This window comes from Heterocephalus glaber, unplaced genomic scaffold, assembly GCF_053883595.1.
Source record: "Heterocephalus glaber isolate CG9 unplaced genomic scaffold, H.glaber_assembly_v1.0 deba00001588, whole genome shotgun sequence".
Classification (NCBI taxonomy): Eukaryota; Metazoa; Chordata; class Mammalia; order Rodentia; family Bathyergidae; genus Heterocephalus; species Heterocephalus glaber.
In genome coordinates, this window is record NW_028258366.1 from 347,076 (window position 1) to 369,646 (window position 22,571).

The 22,571-nt window shown below is 43.8% G+C and overlaps 1 protein-coding gene across 4 annotated transcripts in view; it reads right to left on the reverse strand.

Annotated features, from left to right (window-relative positions):
- LOC101714770 (rho GTPase-activating protein 10) overlaps positions 1–22,571 on the reverse strand; it is a 170,522-nt gene that overhangs the window by 1,457 nt on the left and 146,494 nt on the right. For 2 of the 4 annotated variants that reach the window (XM_087193399.1, XM_087193398.1), the window contains one exon: positions 18,365–18,524. In XM_087193399.1, the coding sequence (XP_087049525.1) occupies positions 18,365–18,524 (160 nt within the window). Of the gene's footprint in view, positions 1–8,145; positions 8,324–13,652; positions 13,833–18,364; positions 18,525–22,571 lie in introns of those variants that run through there. The other 2 variants (XM_087193401.1, XM_087193400.1) reach the window with 2 other exon arrangements.

Genomic DNA, 22,571 nt, shown 5'->3' on the forward strand with positions numbered 1-22,571 from the left:
TAAAACTAGACCCATACCTATCACCATGCACTACACTAAGATTGAAGTGGATTAAAGATCTAAACATTAAGGCAGAAACACTAAACTTGATGGAAGATAAGTTAGGTAGAACTCTTGATGACATTGGCACAGGAAAAGATTTCATGAACAAAACCTCAGCATGTTTAAGGACTACTTTTCATTTTAATGATGTCATTTAAAGTTCTAGATTTTGATGGAATCTCATTTATCATTTTTTTTATATACATCATGGTTTTTGTATCCTAGGTAGTTCTTGCCTACCCTGAATTCATAAATATTTTCCCTTATAATTTCTTCTTACAGTTTTATACTTTTAGGCTTTCTTATTTAGGTTCATAGATCCCTTCAAGTTATTTTCATGTATGGAAATAAAGGGTTGAGGTTAATTTTTTATATACGGATACCAGGTGTTCTAGTGCCATTTGCTGAAGACACTATCTCTTCCTTGGGTCTTGAGTTTATATTCTATAAAATACTAATGTTGAATGATCTTTCAAGACTCAGTGGACCATGTATGTGTGGTTCTATTTCTAGATTCTGTTTTATTCCAATGATCTATATGTCTTTCCTTACACCAACACTGCCTTGATTACTGTAGCTTTAGAAGAAGTCTTAAAATTGGGTGCTAAACATCTCCCAACACTGTTTTTGTTTTTGTTTTTGGCTTTTCTGGGTCCTTTGTACTCCTACATAACTTTAAAATTTCAATATCCAGTTCTTCATTTATACCAAGTATACACAGACCTGAATTTTTAAATATGCATTGTGTTTTCTAATCTTGCTAAATTCAAGTACAAGTTCTAGGGGCTCCTAGAGATTTCTTAGTATTTTCTCTGTAGATGATCATTTCATCTACATATAAAGATTTTGCTTCTGCCGTGCCAATCCTATCCTAGTTGTGTCATTTTATTGCCAGACTATTTTGGTGGGGGCTAGGTTTCAAAGTTTCATGGACAGATAAAGAGTAAGCGTATCTGCCCTTGTTCCCCACCTTAAGGAGAAAGCATTGTATCTTCTCCATTTCATATAAGGCGTTCTTGTTGGACGTATGGAGTACATGTCTTTGATCTGTTGAGAAGGTTCTGTTCTACGTCTAGTCTCCTGATAGCTTTTACCATGAACAGCTGTAGAATTTAGTCCAATACTCTTTCTCCAACTAGTGACAGGATCATATGGCTTTTTCCTTTCCTCTGTGAAAATGATTACTTTTGGGGGTGGATCTTCCAATGCTGAACCAACACTGCCATCCCTATAACAAAACCACTTTCTACATCCTGCCAGATCTGACTTCTAAGAGTTTGTTTTGTTAAACAAATTTCTATCTATGTTCATACTTTTTTCTTCTATTATCTTTATCCAGTTTCAGGATTAGCACAATGTTGATTTCCTAAAATGAGGGGAGAAGTGTTCCTTCTTTTTTTCTGCTTTAAATGTTTGATATAATTTATCAGTTAAAATGCTTATGAGCCTACTGTTGTCATATAGGTAGGTTTTTCTTTTATATTTCCTCCAGAGTTAGTTTCATTAATTTGTCTTCTAAGTTACTTCTTAGAAGTTGTCAAATTTATTTCAAAACAGATTTTTGTAATATGCTTTCTATATCCTTTTAAATTCTGTAAAATCTATGGTAATGTCTCCTAGATCTTAATCTTGTAATTTAAAAAATGTATAACTGATACTGTGTAACAGGAAGAAAAGGTCTAAAAGAGCAGGGGAATTGGGAGGGGTAGGGGAAGGGAAAAAAGGGAAAGGAAAAAATATGAGAAGAGGAAAAAAAATGGAAACAAGGTCTTTGCAAATAGGGAAGGGTGGAGGGGGTGAAGGGAGGGCAAGGGAAGGGGAAAAAAAATAAGAACCAAGAGACTCATGTAATGGTACAAGATCCCAAAGATGAATGTAACTGTATTGTATACCTAAAATGTACCAATAAAGTTAATGGGGAAAAAACAAAAACAAAACAAAACAAAAAAACCTCAGCAGCACGGGAACTAGCAGAAAGAATCAGCAACTGGGGTCTCATCTTATTAAAAAGCTTCTGCACTGCAAGAGAAACCACCAACAGAGCTAACAGACAACCTACAATATGGGAAAAAATTTTTAGCAGCTGTACCTCAGTCAAAGGACTACTATCTAGAATATATAAAGAACTGAAAAAAATCATACCCCCTAAAATTAAAGACCCAATTCAAAAATGGGCATCTGAAATGAACAGACATTTCTCAGACAAAGAAGGAAAAGCAGCAAACAAATATATGAAAAAATCTTCAACATCACTGGTCATTCGAGAGATGCAGATGAAAACAACATTGAGATTCCACCTCACCCCACAAAGAGTGGCTGCTATCAAGAAATCCACCAATAACAAATGCTGGTGGGGGTGTGGGGAGAAAGAAACCCTTCTCCATTGTTGGTGGGAGTGCAGACTGGCGCAACCACTATGGAAATTAGTATGGAGGTATCTCAAGAACTAGGGCTGGAGGTCCCATTTGACCCAGCTAGTCCCCTGCTGGGTATCTTCCCAAAAGAATTAAAAGAATCATACCACAGGGTATATGTTCACCCATGTTTATAGTGGCACAGTTTGTAACAGCTAAAACATGGAAACAGCCCAAGTGCCCATCAACTGGAAACTGGTAAAGAAGATGCGGTTTTTTGATAAAATGCAGTACTACTCAGCCATAAAGAATGAGAGACTAGAGACATTTATAGCTAAATGGATGCATATTGAGGCCATACTCGTAAGTGAAATAAATAGGACACATGTGTGTAAATACCAAATAGTTTCTCTAGTGTGAGAAACTGAAAGTGTAAATAAGGATTAAAAGGATTAATAATGAATAATTGATACTTTGAAATAGGAAAAGGTCCAAAGGGGTAAGGGTGGTGGGAGGGGAAGGGGAAAGGAAAGAAGGGAAAGGAAAAATTATGAGAAAAAAAAATGGAAACGAAGTCTATGTAAATAGGGAAGGGTGGAGGGGGTGAAGGGCACACAGGTAATGGAAAAAAAAATAAGAACCAAGATTCATCATGTACAGGTACAAACACCCAAGATAAATGTAAATGAATTGTATACCTAAAATGTACCAATAAAATGTATCAATAAAATTAAAAAAAAAAAGTGGTCAGTGCAAGACTTCTGGAGGGGGTCTATAAACACATAAAAATGTGGCCATCTGAATTATTCTTCAGTGATCTCAGACTTGGGGCCATGTATCTATGGTACACAAAGTTTCCTTCAAGAGTATAGTATGGAAAACTTCTCACGTCACAAAATCCTCACTCATCCGCCATGCTGGGTATCAAACCCATGGCCTTCTGGATGCTAGGCAAGTGCTCTACCACCAAGCTACCCTTCTGGCCCGACTGAGTTATTTTCAATGCAAATGTATTTAACAGGTGCCATACCCCGATACTCTTTACCACAAAGTACCCCTGTTCAGCATAAACCAGTTCCCGTGAGCAGCTTCCTCGTCACTCTGCATTGCTAAGCCCTGTCTTTGCCTCTTCTGCAGCAGAACCAAGGCTGTGGTCTATCCATTTCTCCTTCAACAGAGCTCCTGGGCTGCTCCTCTTCACCAGGAGAACTTTTATTTGCACTGCTCTGTGTCTTCCTTGCAGGATGGCCTCCTCCCTCGCTAATCCCCAGCTCACTGTCCAAGGCAGTCGCATGGAGTGACATGGAGGGCAGGTCTGCCCCATTCTGTCTCCCCGACAGCTGCATGCTTCTCCAGCCGCCCACAGGGGCCCTCTGCCCTAGCCACTTCCTTCTACTGCCAGCATTTCTCTGCCTCCCATTTCCCCTCTCTGCCCAGGCTTCCTCCTCTTCTGCCTGCACAGGAGTTCAGGTACTTGCAAAGACTTGTCTCACCTACACATGGGCCAGGAGGTTGGGGTTAGTTGCTCTCTGATGGTCTCAGCTATTTCTTTTGCCTCTGTGGCAAGATCAGGTCCTTAATTCTTTCTGTACCCCTCACGAAGCCAGGTGCAATTCGAGGCACATGAAACCTTCACCCACCATGAGCAAGCCCATTCTGAAGCACTAAGACCACAACTGGATTGCGTGAAGGTCTGCAATACTGACTTGGTAGACATTTGCTGCACAGGTTTCTTAACCTATGCTCAGAAAAAAGGCAGAGAGGCATTAACAAAAACATTATTCTGTAAAGAATTTATTTACAATTCCCCTACCCAGCCATTCATTTGGGAGTCATAAAACCTATTTCATCCCAAGCCAAGAAATCTATAAATCTTAAAGTGATCTGAATCCTCAGCTACAAAAGACACCCAATTCTTCAGCAGGAAATGAATCTTTAAAGGCGTCTTGCTAATCAGGAAGGCAAAGGAAGGAAGGGATGAGTGAAGCTCTAATAAGGAATTTAAGGCTTCAGATAAGCCAAACAATTGCCATTAAATCTCCCACCAATTATTCAAGGTGCTTCCAGAGCGGTGGGTGTGAGATGTAACACACACCCCTCAACCCTGCCTCCTTCTAAGTGGTCAACAGATTAAGTAATGTGAAGGCCATCCATCTGCTCAGAGGGAGGACAGCTACAGGGTGAAGATAAGCAATGTGACTATTTATGAGGCCCTTTAAAAATAAAAATCATAAATCTATAGCTATTACTTAATCCTCACATCTTTTTTTTTTTTAATTCACCTTTTGTTTTTGTCCATGAAGGAAAAACATCCCTTTGTTTTTGGAAAGTGAAAGAATTTTGGGAAGAATCAGTACAGAAGATGAGGTCTGTCCCTTAGCTTAGTTCTCTCCATTTTCAAGCTAGAAAATCAGAATTCGCAATCCCTGGCCAAGGTCAGATTTTAAATTTCACCTGTTATGTTTCTTGGCTTTCTGAGAGCTTTCTGCTGTTCAACATACATACATGGTATGTAATTCAGCACTAATTTACCAATATAACCTATCAGACTTCCCAATTAAATTTCAGTTTGTGGATCTGCTTTCTTGGCTTTTTCCCACAGCATCTGAGAGGCCTCAGCTGGACACATCTTTGGACTTCAGAACCCTACATGGGCACAAAGGCTGTAAACTGCAGCATTCATGTGAGGTGCTAAGATGCAAGTCTGGTAAGAATCTTCACGGAAATGAAGATAAGTCTAACAGAGAACTGCAAGCTTTCTGAAAGAGGAGACCTGTGTAGCCAAACAAGGTGTGGAAGCCAGAGTAGAGAGGCTGCTTAGACAGAAGAGACCTTTCACAGCCCAGTCCTCCAGGAAAGCGTGGGGATAAGATGAGAACTGAGCAACTAAATGTGCTCTATTCATACAATGACCACCTCTGGCAGCAGAAGGCAGAGGATGAGAGTTTACAGGGGTCTCCCAGAGCTAAGCTGTCTGCACGCCTTTGAAAGCAAAACTCCTAAAGATGAGCTTCATTATAATAACCATCTCGTACTTTCTAGGATTAGGATCATTTTCCTAGCAAGAATAAAGAAATTTTAATACCTACATTTTCTCAAAAAGAAATAGAGGAAAATATTGGTCTCAAAAAGATGCTCTGATATGTACAGTACCTTGAAGGAATCTGAGGCTTTCGTTATGAATGGCAGGCCACAGTACAGGTGTAGCAGTGTTTCTCAACCAGGGCTCCTGAACACATCCACCTGCTCCATCCACCTAGAATGGTTCTGGCCGCACACCAGGCAGCAGACCGCGCTCCAGGGGTCTCTCACGTTTCTGCACATGCCGTGGACAAGAGGTACCACCCCCCCATCTTTTTGAGCCTATGTGTAGGGCAAATGGTCTTCGAAGACAGAGATTGTATCTCTCAGGAGTGAAGCACAGTCTTTGCCCACCAGCAAAGATGTGGGTTTTCTCAGCTCTGGTTACCATCGTGCAGCACCCACAGGCAGCTGTTACCTGGCCCTTGCTGCTTCACTCCATGAGAAATGGGACCCCAGAACTGGCACAGAAAAGCACTGATATTCCCACCACCGTTACAGCTGTGATTAGCAGCGTCCTTTAGGTCTAGCCAGGGATCCCTCATCTTCTGCCAGCATCAATTAAGTTCTGGCAGTCTGAGTAGCGTGCAGACAGGGCAACATTCCAGAGGGTACACTGTCCTTGAGAGTCCGGTCCCTAGCACTGAGAAAATACTCAGGCTGAGCCTTTGGGTTACAGAGCAACCATGACTGGATTTGAGAATAAAAAAGCTCAACACATGCTAGCACATAATAAAATATTTTGAGTATTCTTTCCTATCAACTCTTAAATGTAAAGTATTTTTAAAACCTATTTATGACCTCCTTCCCATGGTCCCTTTAACTAAGGGTTTTTGATTGGCAGGACCGGATTAAGCACAAACCACCAAATCTACTTAAAAATCAGCTACTGACAGATTACAAAAAGTACCTATGGGCCACAAATTCCTTGAAAGCCAAACTGTGGTCTGCAAAAATGGAGAAATCCACTCTTCCTCAAAAGCTCAGAAACCACATTTACCAAAGCAGAAAGGAATTAAAGAGAACACTAACATCTTCGTGCCCTCTCCCCAGTTCAACTCACTGAACTGAAAGTCTCCTGCTCCAGTGGGATGGAATGACTCCATTTTCGGAAGAGCCAACATCACCAGAACTGTCTCCTCCTCAAGGAAAGGAGAACCGATAGACGCAGCTTCACTAAAAACACATCAAGCTGTCAAACCGCTAGCTCGGAAACACATTCCCGAAAACACCTCTGAGTCTGTGTGACTGAGACAACAGAGAAACTTCCAGGAGTAGAGGTGTGGAGGTGGCAGTGGAGTTGAGGAAGGCAGCAGGCTGGGGCCAGAATATGCATGTGTGTACATCATGAGGGAACTCTCTGCTATAAAAAGAATCAACACCCTTGCTTTGGAAAAACTGGCTGAATTTCCAGGAAGACACTATAGATTTGGCAGGGGTGGTGGGGAAGTGAGGCAGAAACAGGAAATTGTGACTGTAGCTGTCTTTGTGTACACTTTGTGGAGTTAATTTATAAAATGTAATCAATCAGCAGTCCAGGCTGCTTCTGAGTCAAACTGTGATCCAATCTTCTCCAATACCAGACTCTATGCTCCATGCATATTAAAAACTTTCTGGCAACAGAAGAGCACAAATGTTTTGGAAAGGCGGGAGGGGGCTAGGGCCTTAACTGCTAAAGCTCGCCACCAGCTGCACGGGTCCTCCGGAGAACTCCTGCAGCTGACAGACATTTCTTACATAGCACAGATGGGTCTGGCTTTGGGTGGCGCTGGTGATATAAGCACCTCATTCCAGGCTCTTGGAGCATCGAGCACAATTTAAAATTCAAGGAGGTAGAGCAGGGAAAACAGTGTCAAGAAATGACTGCTTCTCTGGAGTGACTAAATCCCCCAAATACCAAGACATTAGACAGTAACTATATGATAGAAGAATCAAATCGGAAGTTTGCACTGGGATGAAAAGATTTTAAAACCTCATTTGCGAGGTCTCCGAACAGGAGCTAACACATTAGTGAAATGATCTTTCATGTTAGTCTGGGAAAAAGTACAACATAAGTCTAGAACAGCTGTCCCGGGCAAAAGTGTTTGAAAATGTTAATAAAGACAGAAGGAAATATTGTAGATCTGTATAGGATTGGGAAATCTCTGTTCAAATGCATGCCACAGTGATTCCTTAAGTGCCAGAGAGGGAAAATTCCACAGCAAGCACATTGTCTGGCTCCAGACAAGCACGTGGAGGGGGAAGAGAGGAACAGTGAAGCCAAACTCCTGCCCGCAAAGTCACTGCCATCCACGGGGCTGGACAAGGAGGCGGGGCCCTTGTGTGATCATTGATGGCCTGACAGCTCCTTGGCAGGCCTTGTGCTGGGCTTAGGGGATGCCCAAGGGACTGTGGCACTGCCTGCTCTCCGGGGGCTCCAACCGTTAGCCACATACTGCAGCACGACTGATGAGTATCACAGAGACCCTCCCAGGAATGGAGGAGAAAGCACCACCCAGAACTGGACACCCGCCTAGGCTCTTTGGTGGAGGCAGTGTCCACATGGGACTCCTGCGACCTTTGTCAATATCAGGCTCTTCTCCCACCCGTGTACACCTGCACACCACCACACCCGGTGCTGGACAAGCTCACAGGCACCAGCCCACTCACTCCCAGTGGCCTCGTCATTCCATGGTACCTACGTGTGAGAAGAGTGACCTCGAGAAGGGCAAGATTCCGCAGCAAGCCCTCTTTGGACAAAGCAGCACAGAGCTCACACTTCCTTCCTCAAGCTCAGCGGCTGGAGCAGGTCAAGGTTAAGAACAGGACACTCAGAGGCAGGGCTGCGAGTTACTGGCCAGGAAGGACTGCCGAGGAAAGGAATCACACTCACACCAGCTGCGACTGCCTGACCGGCCGCTGCTCCACAGAGAGCCCTGGCTTCCCACACCGCTGCCACCGCTGGCTGCCTGCGTGCTCACCTGCAGCTTCATCTTTCCCAGTTTGCCCCTTTTTCGGAAATAGAAGACAGGATCCAACTTGCTAGCTAGAGGCTGTGCTGAGGACGAGAGAATGGCCCTGGCGCTTCCCAGAGGTGTGCAGTCTGCATTAGCAGCCCATGCCTGGGTCACCTGCAAGTGAAACCTGGCCAAGTCCCTTACAGTCTCCTCGGATAAAATGGAGAAGGTCATTAAGCACCACCGATTGGGCCACTCTGTAATTTAAAGGAGACGATAAGTCTAAAAATGGACAGCACTGACTGGAGAACAGTAAGCACTCCATAAACGCAGCCCTTATTACCAGCTGCATGTTGGGGTTTTTTTTTGTACCACGGATCGAACTCGGGACCTTGTGCTTTTGAAGCAGGCAGCGGAACCCACTGAGCTAAATCCCCAGTCTACCGGTTGCATTTCTGAGTCTGACCTTGCCTATTTGCTAGGGTTACAGCATCACTCACAAGCCATTTTGTTACCATGAGATAGCAAAAAAGTTATGTCAAAGCAGACAAATTACGAAGGTATGAAATGCATCTGATCATTGGGAAACAAAGTAATTAAATACAATGTGGAATCCTGTATTGAACCCTGGAACAAGAACAGAACACTGGTAGAGAAACTGAAGTCCATATAAAGTCTTTAGTTAACAGTACTGTACCAACATTAACATTTTTAAAATAAAGGTACAATGGTTCTGGACGATGTCTGTACAGACAGAGAAGGTGGGTGAAGGGTCCAAGGGAGCTCTGTAGTATCTTTGTAACGTTAGTGTAAATCTAAGACTATTCCAAAATAAAACTTTTATCTTAAGCAGCAGGTTATAAAAAGAAAACTCCAAACAAACTTTTAGCCACTGAAATGCTAAGGGCCTTTTGAAATTATAATCATGCACCTGAAAGCATCCAGAACTGTAAGGAAAACTAGGCTGGTTCAACGTCACACGAAGATGTGTGACGCTTCCACCAGAATCACCCACGGCACCCACGGAACCAACAGCAGACCCAAGTTTCCTGCTATCCTCCAGACTGGCTTTTAAGAAATGTGAGCTTCACCAAGCAGATTAGTTTGGGTGATAGATCAGAACAAAAGTCAGCAAGCCTGCTCTGTAAAGGGCCAGACAGGAACTACTTGAGGCTTTCCAGGCCACAAGGTCCCTCCACAACACTCACCTCTGCCATCACTGTAAGGCAAAAGAGACCACAGACAACACGTGAGGGACTGAGTGTGGCCATGTTCTGCTGAGCCTTCATCTACAATAAGAGGTGGCTGCGTGCCACGACTATCTCCCCTGGACTAGATGGACCACAGGAGGGCTTGTTTGGCGGGGCTGAAGGAGATGAGGACAGCGCAGATGGCAAGCTTCCCCTGACTTCAGAAGGCCCTTGTTCCCTCCCCAGCCTCCTCGGCTTGGTGACTCCAGCCTCCCTGGTGTGTGCCTGGAGCAAACCTGCAAACACCAAGTGTTTTCTGGCAAAATCTCCCTTCCCCCTCCCCCCACTGCCTCTTATCCAGGAGGGAAGGGCCAGTCCACCAAGCCAGTCTACAAAAGCAGTAGCCAATTCACCCTTGAGAAAAAACACCTTTTGTAGGAAGTAAGAGAGTAGGGATAGAAGGAAGGGTCCGGAGAAATGCTTGGAGCCTCGCAATGGGGAACACGGACACGCCCGAACCTGGTCCTCAACCCGTGAGTTGCTGGGACTCCTGATGGCCTCCTTGAACAGAAAAAGACCACCATCAGTCATCAGGCCTCTGGCTTTCATTCCCATTCTTGTTTTGCTATAAGGGAACTGTGTTAGAATTACATCTTTGACCAATTTTCTACCCAGACTATGCCTTAAATCCCATTTTTCTTCCTTCCAGATGATCGCTGTAGAATCAGGTAAGAGGGCTGAACCTGAACTTGTTAGCTGAACAGAAAAGGAAGTATAGCCTCATTTCAGAAAATTATGCGGCTTTAGAGAAAGGAGGGTTGTAGTCTTGCTGGGTCTCTCTCAGGAAGGTTTCTACCAGCTTACCTCTTGGGTGGAAAATAGCTACCACCTAATGTGAGGGCTGAACACAAACAGCCAACCATAGCTCAGAAGAGGTACAGGAATGCTCTGCTTAAAAAAAAAAAAAAATCCTGTGATTACGTACCGAGCTGATTAATGGGTTACCTGTTTTGACAGGTGAGCCAACCAGTGTGCTCAGAGTAATTTACAGACCTGGCTGAGTCCCAGGGGCTTTCCCATGCCTTGCCCATGTAGGAGCCAAGGGCCAATCCTCAGAGATCCCCAGAGAAGCTAGGAGAAGAGGCCAGAGAGAATCCTCCAGCGATCGCTACAAACAACACTGTTTCAGGTCAACATCCACAGTTCCAAGACTATCAATGCTCTCCCTAAGCTGTTTAGTGAGATGATTATGTAACTGAGGAACCAGGAAATCAGGGCTAAGTTAGACTAAGGAGCTCAAATTAGGTTCTTGGGGGAAGGAACATCCCAGCAGGTAGCTGCCTGGAGTCTCAGGGGACCCATGACTGGCTTTTATTATTTGCCATATCTTGAAACCTCACAACCATCCAGAGCAGCGGATGTAATTACTCCCTTTTAAAGCTAATCTTTCTAAGCCTCGGTTTGCTTAAATAACTTATATAAGGTCTCTAAGGTTTTCAGAGGCAGGATGAGGAAGCAAATTCAGACCTGTTTGACTCTGAAATCAATGCTTTGCCAGTCTGAACTGTCTCCAGCTTACAGAGAAAGCTCATGAGGACCCCTGAGATATAGCTGAACAGTTCACAAACAGGAAACAATAAATTCCAACAAAAGCATCAAGAAAGACAATCTTTACCGTAACAACAAAAACCAATGAAACTAAAAACAAAAAAGAAAGCTGAACATAGGACTCGATGATTTGTAAAATCTTAAGGAGTCAAAAAGCAACTCCAAAATTCAACCATGAGTATTTTAGAAAGTCAACTTTTTATTATGGGGCTTTACAGTTATAAGGATGATCAACTTTCTGGCTTAAAAATAAAACCTCTAAACTTCAGAACCTGCAATCATAGCACAGCAAAAAAAGATATGGCTCTCAACACACGCAAATGCCCCATACACAACACAAATAACAACATTTCTCTAGCATGCCATAACAGATTCGTATCATAGGACATAAAAGACTCTGGGCAGGTGGAATGGCACCATTTCTATACAAAGATGGAAGATAAGAACTCAAGGAAATAAAAAGGACAAAAGTTGTACCCCAAAATAAATGTCAATAGACATGTATGGTCAATGGTCGAGTATACCAGCCCCATGATTAGCTTCAAGACTTTCCCTGAAGCTACAAATGGAGACAACTGATCATATTCCTTGTAAAGAGATTATGGATGTTGCTGCATTGAAAAACTCAAAATTCCAAGTCTCTTAGATAAGCTAGGGGGCAGCATGCTGTCCTCCCCGAATCTCCCCAAGTTGTTGGGTGATAAATGTGCACCAACCGCTCTCAAGAGCTCTGTATACAACTAGACAATTTCAACCTCTACAGTAAAACCAGCCTAAAGTAAACATAAAGTAACAAGGCAGGAACGTCAGGAGTCAGAATTCGCCTGTGTCCCTCAGTAGTCATGTAGCTTGGGCCAGTTTTCCTGCATGCTTTGCGCCTCTGGTTCTACTACCTTTCAGAATGAAGCCCGATCTACCCTGCTGGGTTGACAGCATTCGGATGAAGTATCATTTACAAAGCAGCTAAAACAAAGTCTGGAGGCCCACAGTACCTAATGCTCCATGGTCTTTGAGTCTACGAAATGTAAGAGTGTAACTATCTAATTAAGCCTCTCCACAGCCTCAGAATACCAGCCTACACTAAAGCAAATGGTCCTTCACCCCTTCTGGTCCCTAGTCCCCCAAAAGATACAGAAAGGAGAAATCCTGAGTGGAATTTCAAAGTCGCCTATGGACTCACAGCAAGGTAACATGCAGCCCCTGCTCTTCCTCAGACTTGACCTACCTTAGGCTCCAATCTCTCTGAATCCACTCAGTTGGCCCTGCTGAGGGAAAGGCCCTGCCTCCTCCCTTAGCTCACCGCTTCCTTTCTGCCAGGCCATGAGTCACTCCCCTCTGCCATGCTCTCCTGCCTTGGAGCAGCCAACTATAGACTGATGTCCCAGTGATGAGTGAAGTAACTAACAATCTCTTTGTAAATGTGCATGACTTCCCTCCTCTTATCATAAGCAATGTGCACTGTTTAGTTGGGAGGAAAAAAGCAGATGCGCAAAATCAAAACTTTATGAAGATAAAGTCCCTAATTTTAAAAAAAGTAATAGTCACAATATGATGGTTAAAATATCAAGGCACTAACTTGTAGGGTGAACTCACTGCCCTGGGCCAGCAGCTTTGGGAGCAGTGAGAACAAAGAGTGTGCAAATGGCGTCATGGTTGTAGCTCAGTGGTAGAGCACTGGCCTAGCACTCAAGACGCCCAGGGTTTCATCTCGCCACACACACACACACACACACACGCCCCAGAGTAGTAGCTGAAGAAGCCTCTTAGAAGGGGTCAGAGAAGGCAAAAGGACAGAGGAAAGGAGGAAGTGAAGACAGTCTGTCTGCGGCTGTTGCCCTGTAATTTCTAGGGATGTGCCAAGTTCCTCACAAATCTGTTGAAAAGTGTTTAAAATCGTTATCTTTCTGAACTTCAGATAAATTAAAAAGTCCTGCGGTATGCTAAGCCACAAATTATAGTCAAGGAGTAATTTGGTATCTCCAAGCACAATTCACTGCCTTGCTAAAAAGCAGTCCCGGGGCAATGGTGGAGTAATCTGAAATGGCAAGCAGGTGACTATGGGAGACCTCTATTTGGTTAATTTAAGTGCACATAAAGTATGTGGCTAACATGTACAAGGTTTTTTATGGGAAATGGAGTGTACTGTTCAGTGATACTGTTTTTTGTTGGGGTCAGGGTCTCATTGCATTGCCCAGGCTGGCCCCAAACTCCTGGGCTCAAATTGTTCTACTACCTTAGTCTCCCAGGCATGCTCCATGAACCCACCTTTTATCTAGTGATTTTAAATAAACATCAGGCAGGAAGCACAGATTGTTGGTAGAGTACGTGCTTCTCATGCGTGAGGCCCATGGGTGCAGTTCCCAGCACCAAAATAAACAAGCAAAAATAAATAACAAGCATCAAGTCTGGATACGCACAAATCTATGGGGTACAAGAGTGGCTCAGGGGAGTAGCCGGGATACATGTTTTGGGAATACCTTAACATTCAGTGTAAACAAAGCCACACCTCTCTGCAGGTGGGAGGGGGAACTACTGCCTTGCTGACCTGCCAGTCCAGCTCGGGAAGCACCTCAGGACACAGATATCCCCTGCTAGAAAAACTCGGCCGAGGATGCCACCATCTTGAATAGAGAGAAAAGGAAGTGTGACCTTTCATCTGAAATCCGTAGGGAAAGCAGACAGCAACACCTGATATTTCTGAAAAGAGATTTTCTTCTGTAGCAGGGAACCTAAAAGGATTAGTCGTCAAGGACCCAGCTCCATCAATTACAATTGAAGAAAACCTGTTTAGAGAAAACTACTTTATTGGGGGGAAATGACTTTGGAACATTTGAAATACCCTGACCTATGATGTAATGTCCTCCAAGGAGACTGAGCTAGCAATTCTTCACTGGCAATGAAGTCACCCATCACCTTACTGAGTGCACAGGTAAGTAATAGTTCCAGATGGATTGACTGCAATGAATAATACCCACAAGTCATAAACATCAGCAAAAACTCAAGAAATCCAATTCTGCCACATTGTTTTCCACCTGCCAGAGGCCACAGATGTATTTACACATTGCCTCTATCAGAATCACAGCTGCTGTAAGTTTTCCACTGCAAATTTTCTTTCTAGTGGCTAAGGTTATAGGATTTCTGTACAAGAGGACGATTGGGTTTCTATGTGATCCACATACATTTGGACTCCAGTCCTCAGGACCTGAAATAAGTGTTACTTTTGGAAAAGAAAATTAACCACCCTGGTTCCTAACAAAGCAGCACAGGCAGTGCCTCCTTTGGAAAGCCCTGGGCAGAGTTTTAATGATTCCATCTTGCCACTCTGGTTACAAAGAAACTTAATCAGCACTGACTCAGAACCTACAGAGTCAACACTGTACAACTGTAACCAGGGATGAGGTGAAAGAAAGACAAAAGCGCAGGCCTGCGCGTGCACGCACACACACAGACACACACACACACTCAGAAAACTAACCTTGTAAATGCTAAGGAAACAAAGAAGAGTGCTATAAAGAAAATGTTGAGACTATTTCAGTGGAATTCCTGGAAGAAGAAATTTTAATCTTTCTTTATAAGGAAGAAGGAAGATGGATCAGATAGCAAACATGGTAGCCTAAGAGACATGGGTTGATATGCAGACAGAAATGGGATGTTAAAAAGGAAAGCATTTTTATAAACACAAAATACTTAATCCAAGCAATTGAGTGACCTAACAAGTGTATCAATATCACAAAACGTTTACAGTGTAAGATTCAGTTTCTATGACTGAAAATTTTATTATCTAGAATGGGCTAAGGGAAAGACCCATAGAAAGATACACTCATACCACATAAATATCAAATAATACTAAGAGGCAAGTCATAACTTAATACTCAAAGGCAATATTTTATTAATGCCAAATAATAAGGATGAGTTAAGAAAGGTATTATTTAAAGGCCCCCTTGTAGACTAGAGTATGAAGGAAAACTTCTGAGAAGTGAAGACTAAATAAGACCCTAAAGATATCTCAGATTATCTTAAACAAGTACGCAGGAAGATATTTAAGTCATAAAGAATCCAAATATTGGGGGCTGGGGATTTAGCTCAGTGGTTTTTCCACCGGCTGCGCAAGCACAAGGACCCAAGTTCGATCCCCGGTACCAAAAAAAAAGTTGGGCCGGGGATTTAGCTCAGTGGTTTCGCCACCTGGTGCACAAGCACAAGGACCCGAGTTCGATCCCCAGTACCAAAAAAAAAGAATCCAAATATTCAGGAAGCAGATGCAGGCTACTGGAAAGACAGCAAACATACCACACTAGAAATGTTTTTCTTTTTTTGGTACCAGAGATTGAACTCGGGACCTTTTCCTTGCGAGGCAGGCGGCAGCACCACTGAGCCCTAGAAATGTATTTTTTAATGCATGCTTTTTTACTTATACATAGAAGCTAACATCACTGATTTCATGGAAGTAGAACATAGAACAGTGGTGGCAAACCTATGGCATGCATGTTACTTGTTTTTCTTTTAAGACAAAGGATGTTAAAGTATGAGTTGTTTTTTGTAAACTAAAATCTCAGTATTCAGGCTTAATGGCAGTGTTGGCACTTGGTGATAAATAAGTCGGTTTGGGATTGTAGTTTGGGCACTTGTCTTTCAAAGGTCTGCCATCACTGGCGTGGAATAATTAGTTGTAGAGATCGGGAAGAGTAAGAGGGGAATGGTGAGAGGCTGCTAACTGGTACAGTAGTGCAGCGGAGCGAGAGGAGCAACTTCTAATGTTCTCTAGGACAAGTAAGGTAACTGGATGCATACAGCAAAAGAGCTAGCACAGGCAATCTGGAAAGATCCCAAAACAAAGAAATGACAGACATTTGAAGTGATTGATATCTCATTACCCTGATCTGACCATTACACATGGTATGCATGTACTCAAGTGTCACACTGTACCCCATAAATATATGCAATTATTGTATGCCAATAAAAAATTAAGACATATTTAAAAATAGGCAGAGAAGTCACATATCCTAATTACACTGCTCAGAGAAGTTGTCTACAATGACCACAAATAGAACAACAAGGTGCAGAAACATACTCTCAGGTCCAGACTTACCAATCATCACCTGGGAATGTTTTACTAGAAATGCAAATTCTCAGGCCCCTTTGCAGATCCACCAAAACATCAGCTCTGGGTTGGGGTCCTGGAGTGTGGACCTCGAGCGTGCTAACCATTTGCTCTATCACTCAGCTGCAACCTTGGCCCAGGACCAGGGGTTTGCAACACCTCTACAGGTGATTCTGAGGTATATTCAAGTTTTCAGAGTGCTCATCTATATATGAAAGATAAACCTATGCTAAAAGATGCTCTCAAGTAAATCCAGCACTCTAAGACTCAAGAGAAACAATATATTTCATTCACGGCATTAAAAAAATCTAGTTCCTGGGCTGGGGATTTAGGTCAGTGGTTCCACCGCCTGCCTTGCAAGTGCAAGGTCCCGAGTTAGATCCCCGGTACCAAAAAACAATGAAAAGTAGGAGCAAGTCTACATTGTAACAAAAATCTCCTTTCCAGACTTGCTTCCACTATACCTCCCTCCTCCTCCTCCCTTTGACGATCTCAAGGTTGGTGTGCTTTTCACAGCATTTTCAAATAGGTATGAATAGGAAACTGGGGAATTCACTCATTTGATTTACGACCAAAAATATCAAACTCTTCTTATTTCAGGCCTGGATGTGCTGCGAATTGATCATTGGCTACCCCATGGCTCAGAATGTCACTTTTCTGCAGAACCACTGGTGGAAGAAAGGCAGCCAACTAGACCGTCTCCACCAATTGATTCAAGCTTACTGAAAGAAATAATCGGGGGTCTGTTTTCCACTAAAATGCACATGGGCTCAACCCCATTTCGAGCACAACCAGGATTAGGATTCTGGGTTCCTTCATAAATGATTTTCTTGTTGCTTATAGTATTTATTCGAGTGTGATGGGCCGGGGATAGTGCTCTGGCAGAGTGCTTGCCTAGCATGTGTGAGGCACTGAATTCAATCCCTGGTACCCAGAAGGTGTGGGGAGACACAGTAAAAGTGAAGACCGAGTAATAAACATATATGACAATCTCGGGCGAGAAACGAGCTCATCCAGAGAATATGTTTCCATCCTTGGGAATTGCACTCTGATTTAAGTTAGCTTTTCAACATCTTCTTTGGGTCCCCCCCAAATTTCTGCATGCCAAATTTCTCCAGACTCTCTTAATACTTAATAGGTTCATAATGATTTCATGTGAATTCCACTGTAACTATAAAAAGCCAAGTACCGCAAGGAACACTTTCCGATCCATTTAAAGTCCCAAGAAGTCCCAGCTAGGGTCAGATGACATCATTATCTACAAACTTATTTTTAGCAACTTTAGTTTAAAAAAAAATTAATGCTCTCCAGATGAATTATAAATATATTTTTGGACGTAATTTGATTGACTAATCAAGTAATATCTTGGAATTATTAATGAAGCTGTTTTTGTCTTCCCTGAACACTTGTTTGAAATTCAGTGTCCTTTTGAGAGCCCACCCCCATCCCCATTCTGCCCCAACTCCACAGCCTCAGTCAACACAGCATGACAAACCCTTGTGCAGTCAAATAAGTTTAAGGCATTTTGTAGTTGTCTGTCCTAGTATTTGTATTATTTATCCTAATATACCTGAGGTGATCTGCACGATTGGCACTAAACCAAAGCAGAGGAGACAAAATCAGATGTCGTTCGTCAAGTCTCCATTATTCAGGGAGCTCTGGGGTAAAACGGAGCAGAATGCTAACATGAAGCTGTCAAACATTCACATAGCTAAAATCATCACTAAGGGCAGCTTCAAGAGTCTATCCGTCACATGCATGCATTCTCAGCTCTCTTAAAGTTTGCATAAGTAGTGAGACAATATCCTGACTAGAAGAGTAACAAGTTCATTTGAATGACCCAAAACTGCCACAGATTGAACCTGAGGATTTGAAGTTGTACCTGTTTCCCCTTAGCCTTCTGGCCCATTCTCCCTTGGGCAGCTACAATGAATACAGAAAGAGCATCCTTAGCTCTAACAGCGTCAGTGCCCCCTGGCCAAGTAAAGATCAACGTAAAGGTCACAGTCCTCCCTCCCTCAGCATCAAACCAAACAAAGTACAGCAACTTACACAGTGGCTGCCAAGTCCCCGCAGGTCCCTCCATCCACCAGAAGGTGGTTTCTGTCTGGTGCAGGGGGCCCAAGGGCAGCCACAGTCGTAGGAGACGGGGAAGAAAGTGAGTCCTGACTGCTGGTCGGAGTGTCCTCCTTAGGAGAGTTAGGGCTGTCACCTAGAGAGAAAAGAGCATCGAATGTCAAACAAATCCTCAGACAAAAAAGTAACTCCTCTAATAATTACACAGCATTACGTGATTAGTCAATCAAATTATATTCAAAATTGCATTATTAATTCAGCCTGAGAGCATTTGGGTGTCCTGTCTTTGAAGGGGTAGGGGTGTGTGTGTGTGTGTTTCAAAGATGCTTAAAATAAACCACAGGCTGCTATAGTCTGGATCTGAAATGTCCTCCCAAACGCTCATGTGCTAAAGGCTCAGGGCCCAGTCCATGGTTTATCAGGCAATGGTGACAACTTTAAGAGGTGACATCTTGCAGGTCTTCTGGTGGCTGGGGGCGTGCCTTTGAAGGAGACAGAGGGACCTCAGTCCCTTCCCCACCCTTTTATTCTTTCGGTCCTAGCCATGATGTATTACCGCACCACAAAAAGCAAAGGGGCCAACTGGTCATGAACTGAAGCCTCTGAAACCGTGAGCCAAAAATGAACTTTTCTCTCTAAAAAGCTGATTTATCTCAGGTACTTATTTCAGTATGGGAAAGCTGAGTAACATAGCTAAGACCCACTAAGGAGGGTTTTTCTCTACTACAAAACACAATCATCAAAATCAGATCAAGCAGAAGAGAAGGCCGGCTTCAGGGCAGCCAGGATGACATCCTAATTACAAAGAACCCAGGCCTGAGCCATGACAACAGGAGGACAGCCCGGAGCAGCACAGCAGCCCTGCACAGACCTGTCTCTCACCCTCCAGCTACCTCCTGCTTCTCTAAGCCAGTCTCAGTCAGCATTTTGTTCATAATAAATTAAGCAACTCCACAGAGACCTGGCTCTCGAGCTGGTATCCTGGATTACAATTTCTAAGAGCCCAATTTATTATCATCTCTAGCACAAAGAAACTTCCATTACCCTGTACACATCAAGGAGAATGGTATCCATGAAGCAATGTCCTGCAGTGAACACAGGGGATGAACTGAAACCCAAGTTTACAGCATTTCCTAAAGGAATTAAGTGATTTATGCATTCACGGAGGACCACTTTAGGAAACAGGTTGAGTATCATTTGTACACATATGGGGCTGGGTGGAAAACACAAGACAGAAAAGAGAGCTCACAGGAACAGCTGTCGCCTTCTTGCTTCTACGATCTTCCCACTACCAAGCAATCCACCTGAACGGTGGCACCCATCCTAAATTGCCCCTGCAGCCTAATCCAGTCTCAATTAAATGTGAACTCCCCCAGGGTGCCCTGCAGACAGCAAAGGTCTATGGAGACAGCACTAACATGGCCTCATTCTGTAGGCGCTGGGCTTGTAACAGTTGCCCAAGTTGCTACAGAAGCAAATCTCAAGGAGGAAGTCCTGAAGTGCAACCCACCCCCACCTTCCAGCTGGCTGAGCGCGGGACCCTGGGAACCAAGTGTGCACAAATGCCAGGAAAAGCAAACAATGCGCTCTCCAAAAACCATCTTAGGTGGTTTTCAATTCTCCTAAAAGTGAAGCACACTCCTAAAAAGTCCAGGCTCTAATTAAGCCAGATCTCAAGATGCTAATCTTAAAAATGGAATGTAGACAATAAATTTTACTGATCCCTAACCCAGCTTAAACCTCAGACAGACAGAAAGGGACAGAGAGAGACAGAGACAGAATAAATGAATGAATGAACATCTTACAACTGGAGATGTAGAAAAGCTGGATTCCAGGAAGTGGGCATCAGAGGTGGTGGTCGTGACCAGAAGAAGGACCTGCTGTTGAGGAACTTGGGGAAAGATGTATGCACGGTTGTGCAGAAGACGTTAGTCTAGAAGGGTTTTCTGAGCTCTTTCTCTCGTAAGTGTTGCAGGAGGGCAGGACAAGACATGAGCTCCCTCTGAGGGCCCTGTGCACAAACACACAGTCTAGAGTACGGTTTCATCGCTCCTGCACTGAGTCATTTTTTCCACAGCCCTTCACCACAAACACGTTTACTAACTGGAGAAATTCAGCTCCCAAAGATGGTCCAATTTTCAGGCCAATGAACCCACTGACAGAAAGACCGCTGCTGTGATTCCTGTGGATTTGCTGTCTTTCTGGGATCAAGTCCACTTTGGAACAACGATTGCTTTTTCCCCTGAGCTTGGAAAACTCAGATCCACCCAGTTTTTTACTGCGAAGGAGCCCAAGGGCCGCAAGGCTTGGAGCTCCAGCATTCCAGCCCTCCAGGTGCCCTTCAATCATCAGGAGCAACCACTTTCTACAAAAATAAGGGGTTTTCCAATGTAACCCTCCACGATGATTTGCATTACAGCTGTCAGTTCAGGGCTTGGCTGGAAGCAACACAGTACCACGGGTTCTGAGGCAGGGCAGGATCCTTCCAACAGTTCATCCAATCCAAGCAACTGGGGGCCTTCAGGAGGCTTCGTCCTGGCTTCCAGCTTCCCTGGACTGCATTCATTCCCTGGCTGTGGGGCAAGGCTTGCCGGGGAGAGTCTGGGACCAGCTTTTCCTGACTCATTTCTACCAGGAGGAAGATGTCAATTGGGGAACTGGAGAGCAGAGGTTTAATGTTACCTTAAAATGATGCCTGAGATTTTTTACACCAGATACACCAGCGCATGTACATTGTCTAATCCCTGCCCCAAGCAACTGACACAGCACAAACTGTCATTCAACATATTGGCTCACATTCTGTTGAGAGAATTCTCCCTTCCTGCCAAACAGCGGCAATCTGAACCCTCCACCGAAACCGGGAGAAGGGGCTGTTTTCACAGACTGACCAAAGGAAGGAAGGGATACTTCACTCTGCAAGTACCCAAAATTCCTCTCTCCTTCACTGTTCGAGGGAAGAGAATCACTGAATTCAAGGAAGAGTATCACAAACATTATGTACATTACTATTACTTATAAGCATTTCTGAAACTTTACCACAAGTCAAAGAACCCCTTTGTAATTAGCATAATCATAAACTTTCAAAGTTTTTTCTGCATTCCACAATTTCTCCAAGATTAAAAATCCTACACAATTTTCACCTGACAATGAGTCAGGTGCCCTTGTCAGCTCTGGCCTGTCAATTTAGTGGTCATGAAAGGGGCTCCCTGGGGGAGCTGTTACACTTTAACTGCCAAGCGACAAAGATGTCAGGTGTGAGTAAAAAGATAAAAGAGGACTTTCCTTATGAGTAAACCCCAAGAATCCTACTAGAAAATGATCCACCCCCATAGGGAAGCAAAAATAATGTTCTCACCACATCGGCTTTCACTGTAGCCACACAGCACTTGCAAACCACCTTCCCTGCCCCTTCTTACCTTTCTCACAATACAAGCAGCCCTCAGCTTCACTGCCACACAACAGTTTCACAGCCTGATTTGGTCTCCTATTTCCATCATACATTTTTTGAGGGCGATGAGCATTTTGGTAATGTGTTAGGAGCAGAGTGCTCTGCCAGCCAATGAGGAGATCTCAGGAATCCAGTGGAATCCGGCACAAGAAAATGTCACGAAGGGCCGGGGATTTAGCTAAGAGGCACTGTGCCTGCCTGGCAAGCACAAGGTCCTGAGTTCAACTGACAGTACCAAAAAAAAAAAAAAAAAAGCCATGAATATGGAAAGTCACTACTCTGGAAACCTGGAAACTGAGGAGATGACCTAAAACCTCAGTGTCCACAGAGTCTGCAAGCAGCTTCTCATCACCTCCCTCCCCAGACGCAAGTATCTCTCACCCTCTTTATTCACTCACTGGCTTTCCCGTGCTCCTGCTTGCAGACTTGGCCCACCACGAAGGCTGGGTTACAAAGGGAAACCATCAGTCCCTGACCCAAAGATGCCCACAGTGCAGTTACCGATGACACGAAAAGAGGAACAGGCATTGGCAGTGTTGGCTCTCATGTGTGGATCTCAAGGAGCTTGGAGACTCAGAAGTTGTTTCCAAACCTGCCAGCTGGAGAGCTGGGAGAAATGTGGGAATCAAGCAATAGAAAGAGGGAGAAGATGGCTTTCAAGGAGGGCGAACTTGCTACAGAAAACATCAAAGGTGAAAGAACAAACAGGAGGGAATATGGCAGTTTTTGGAGCTC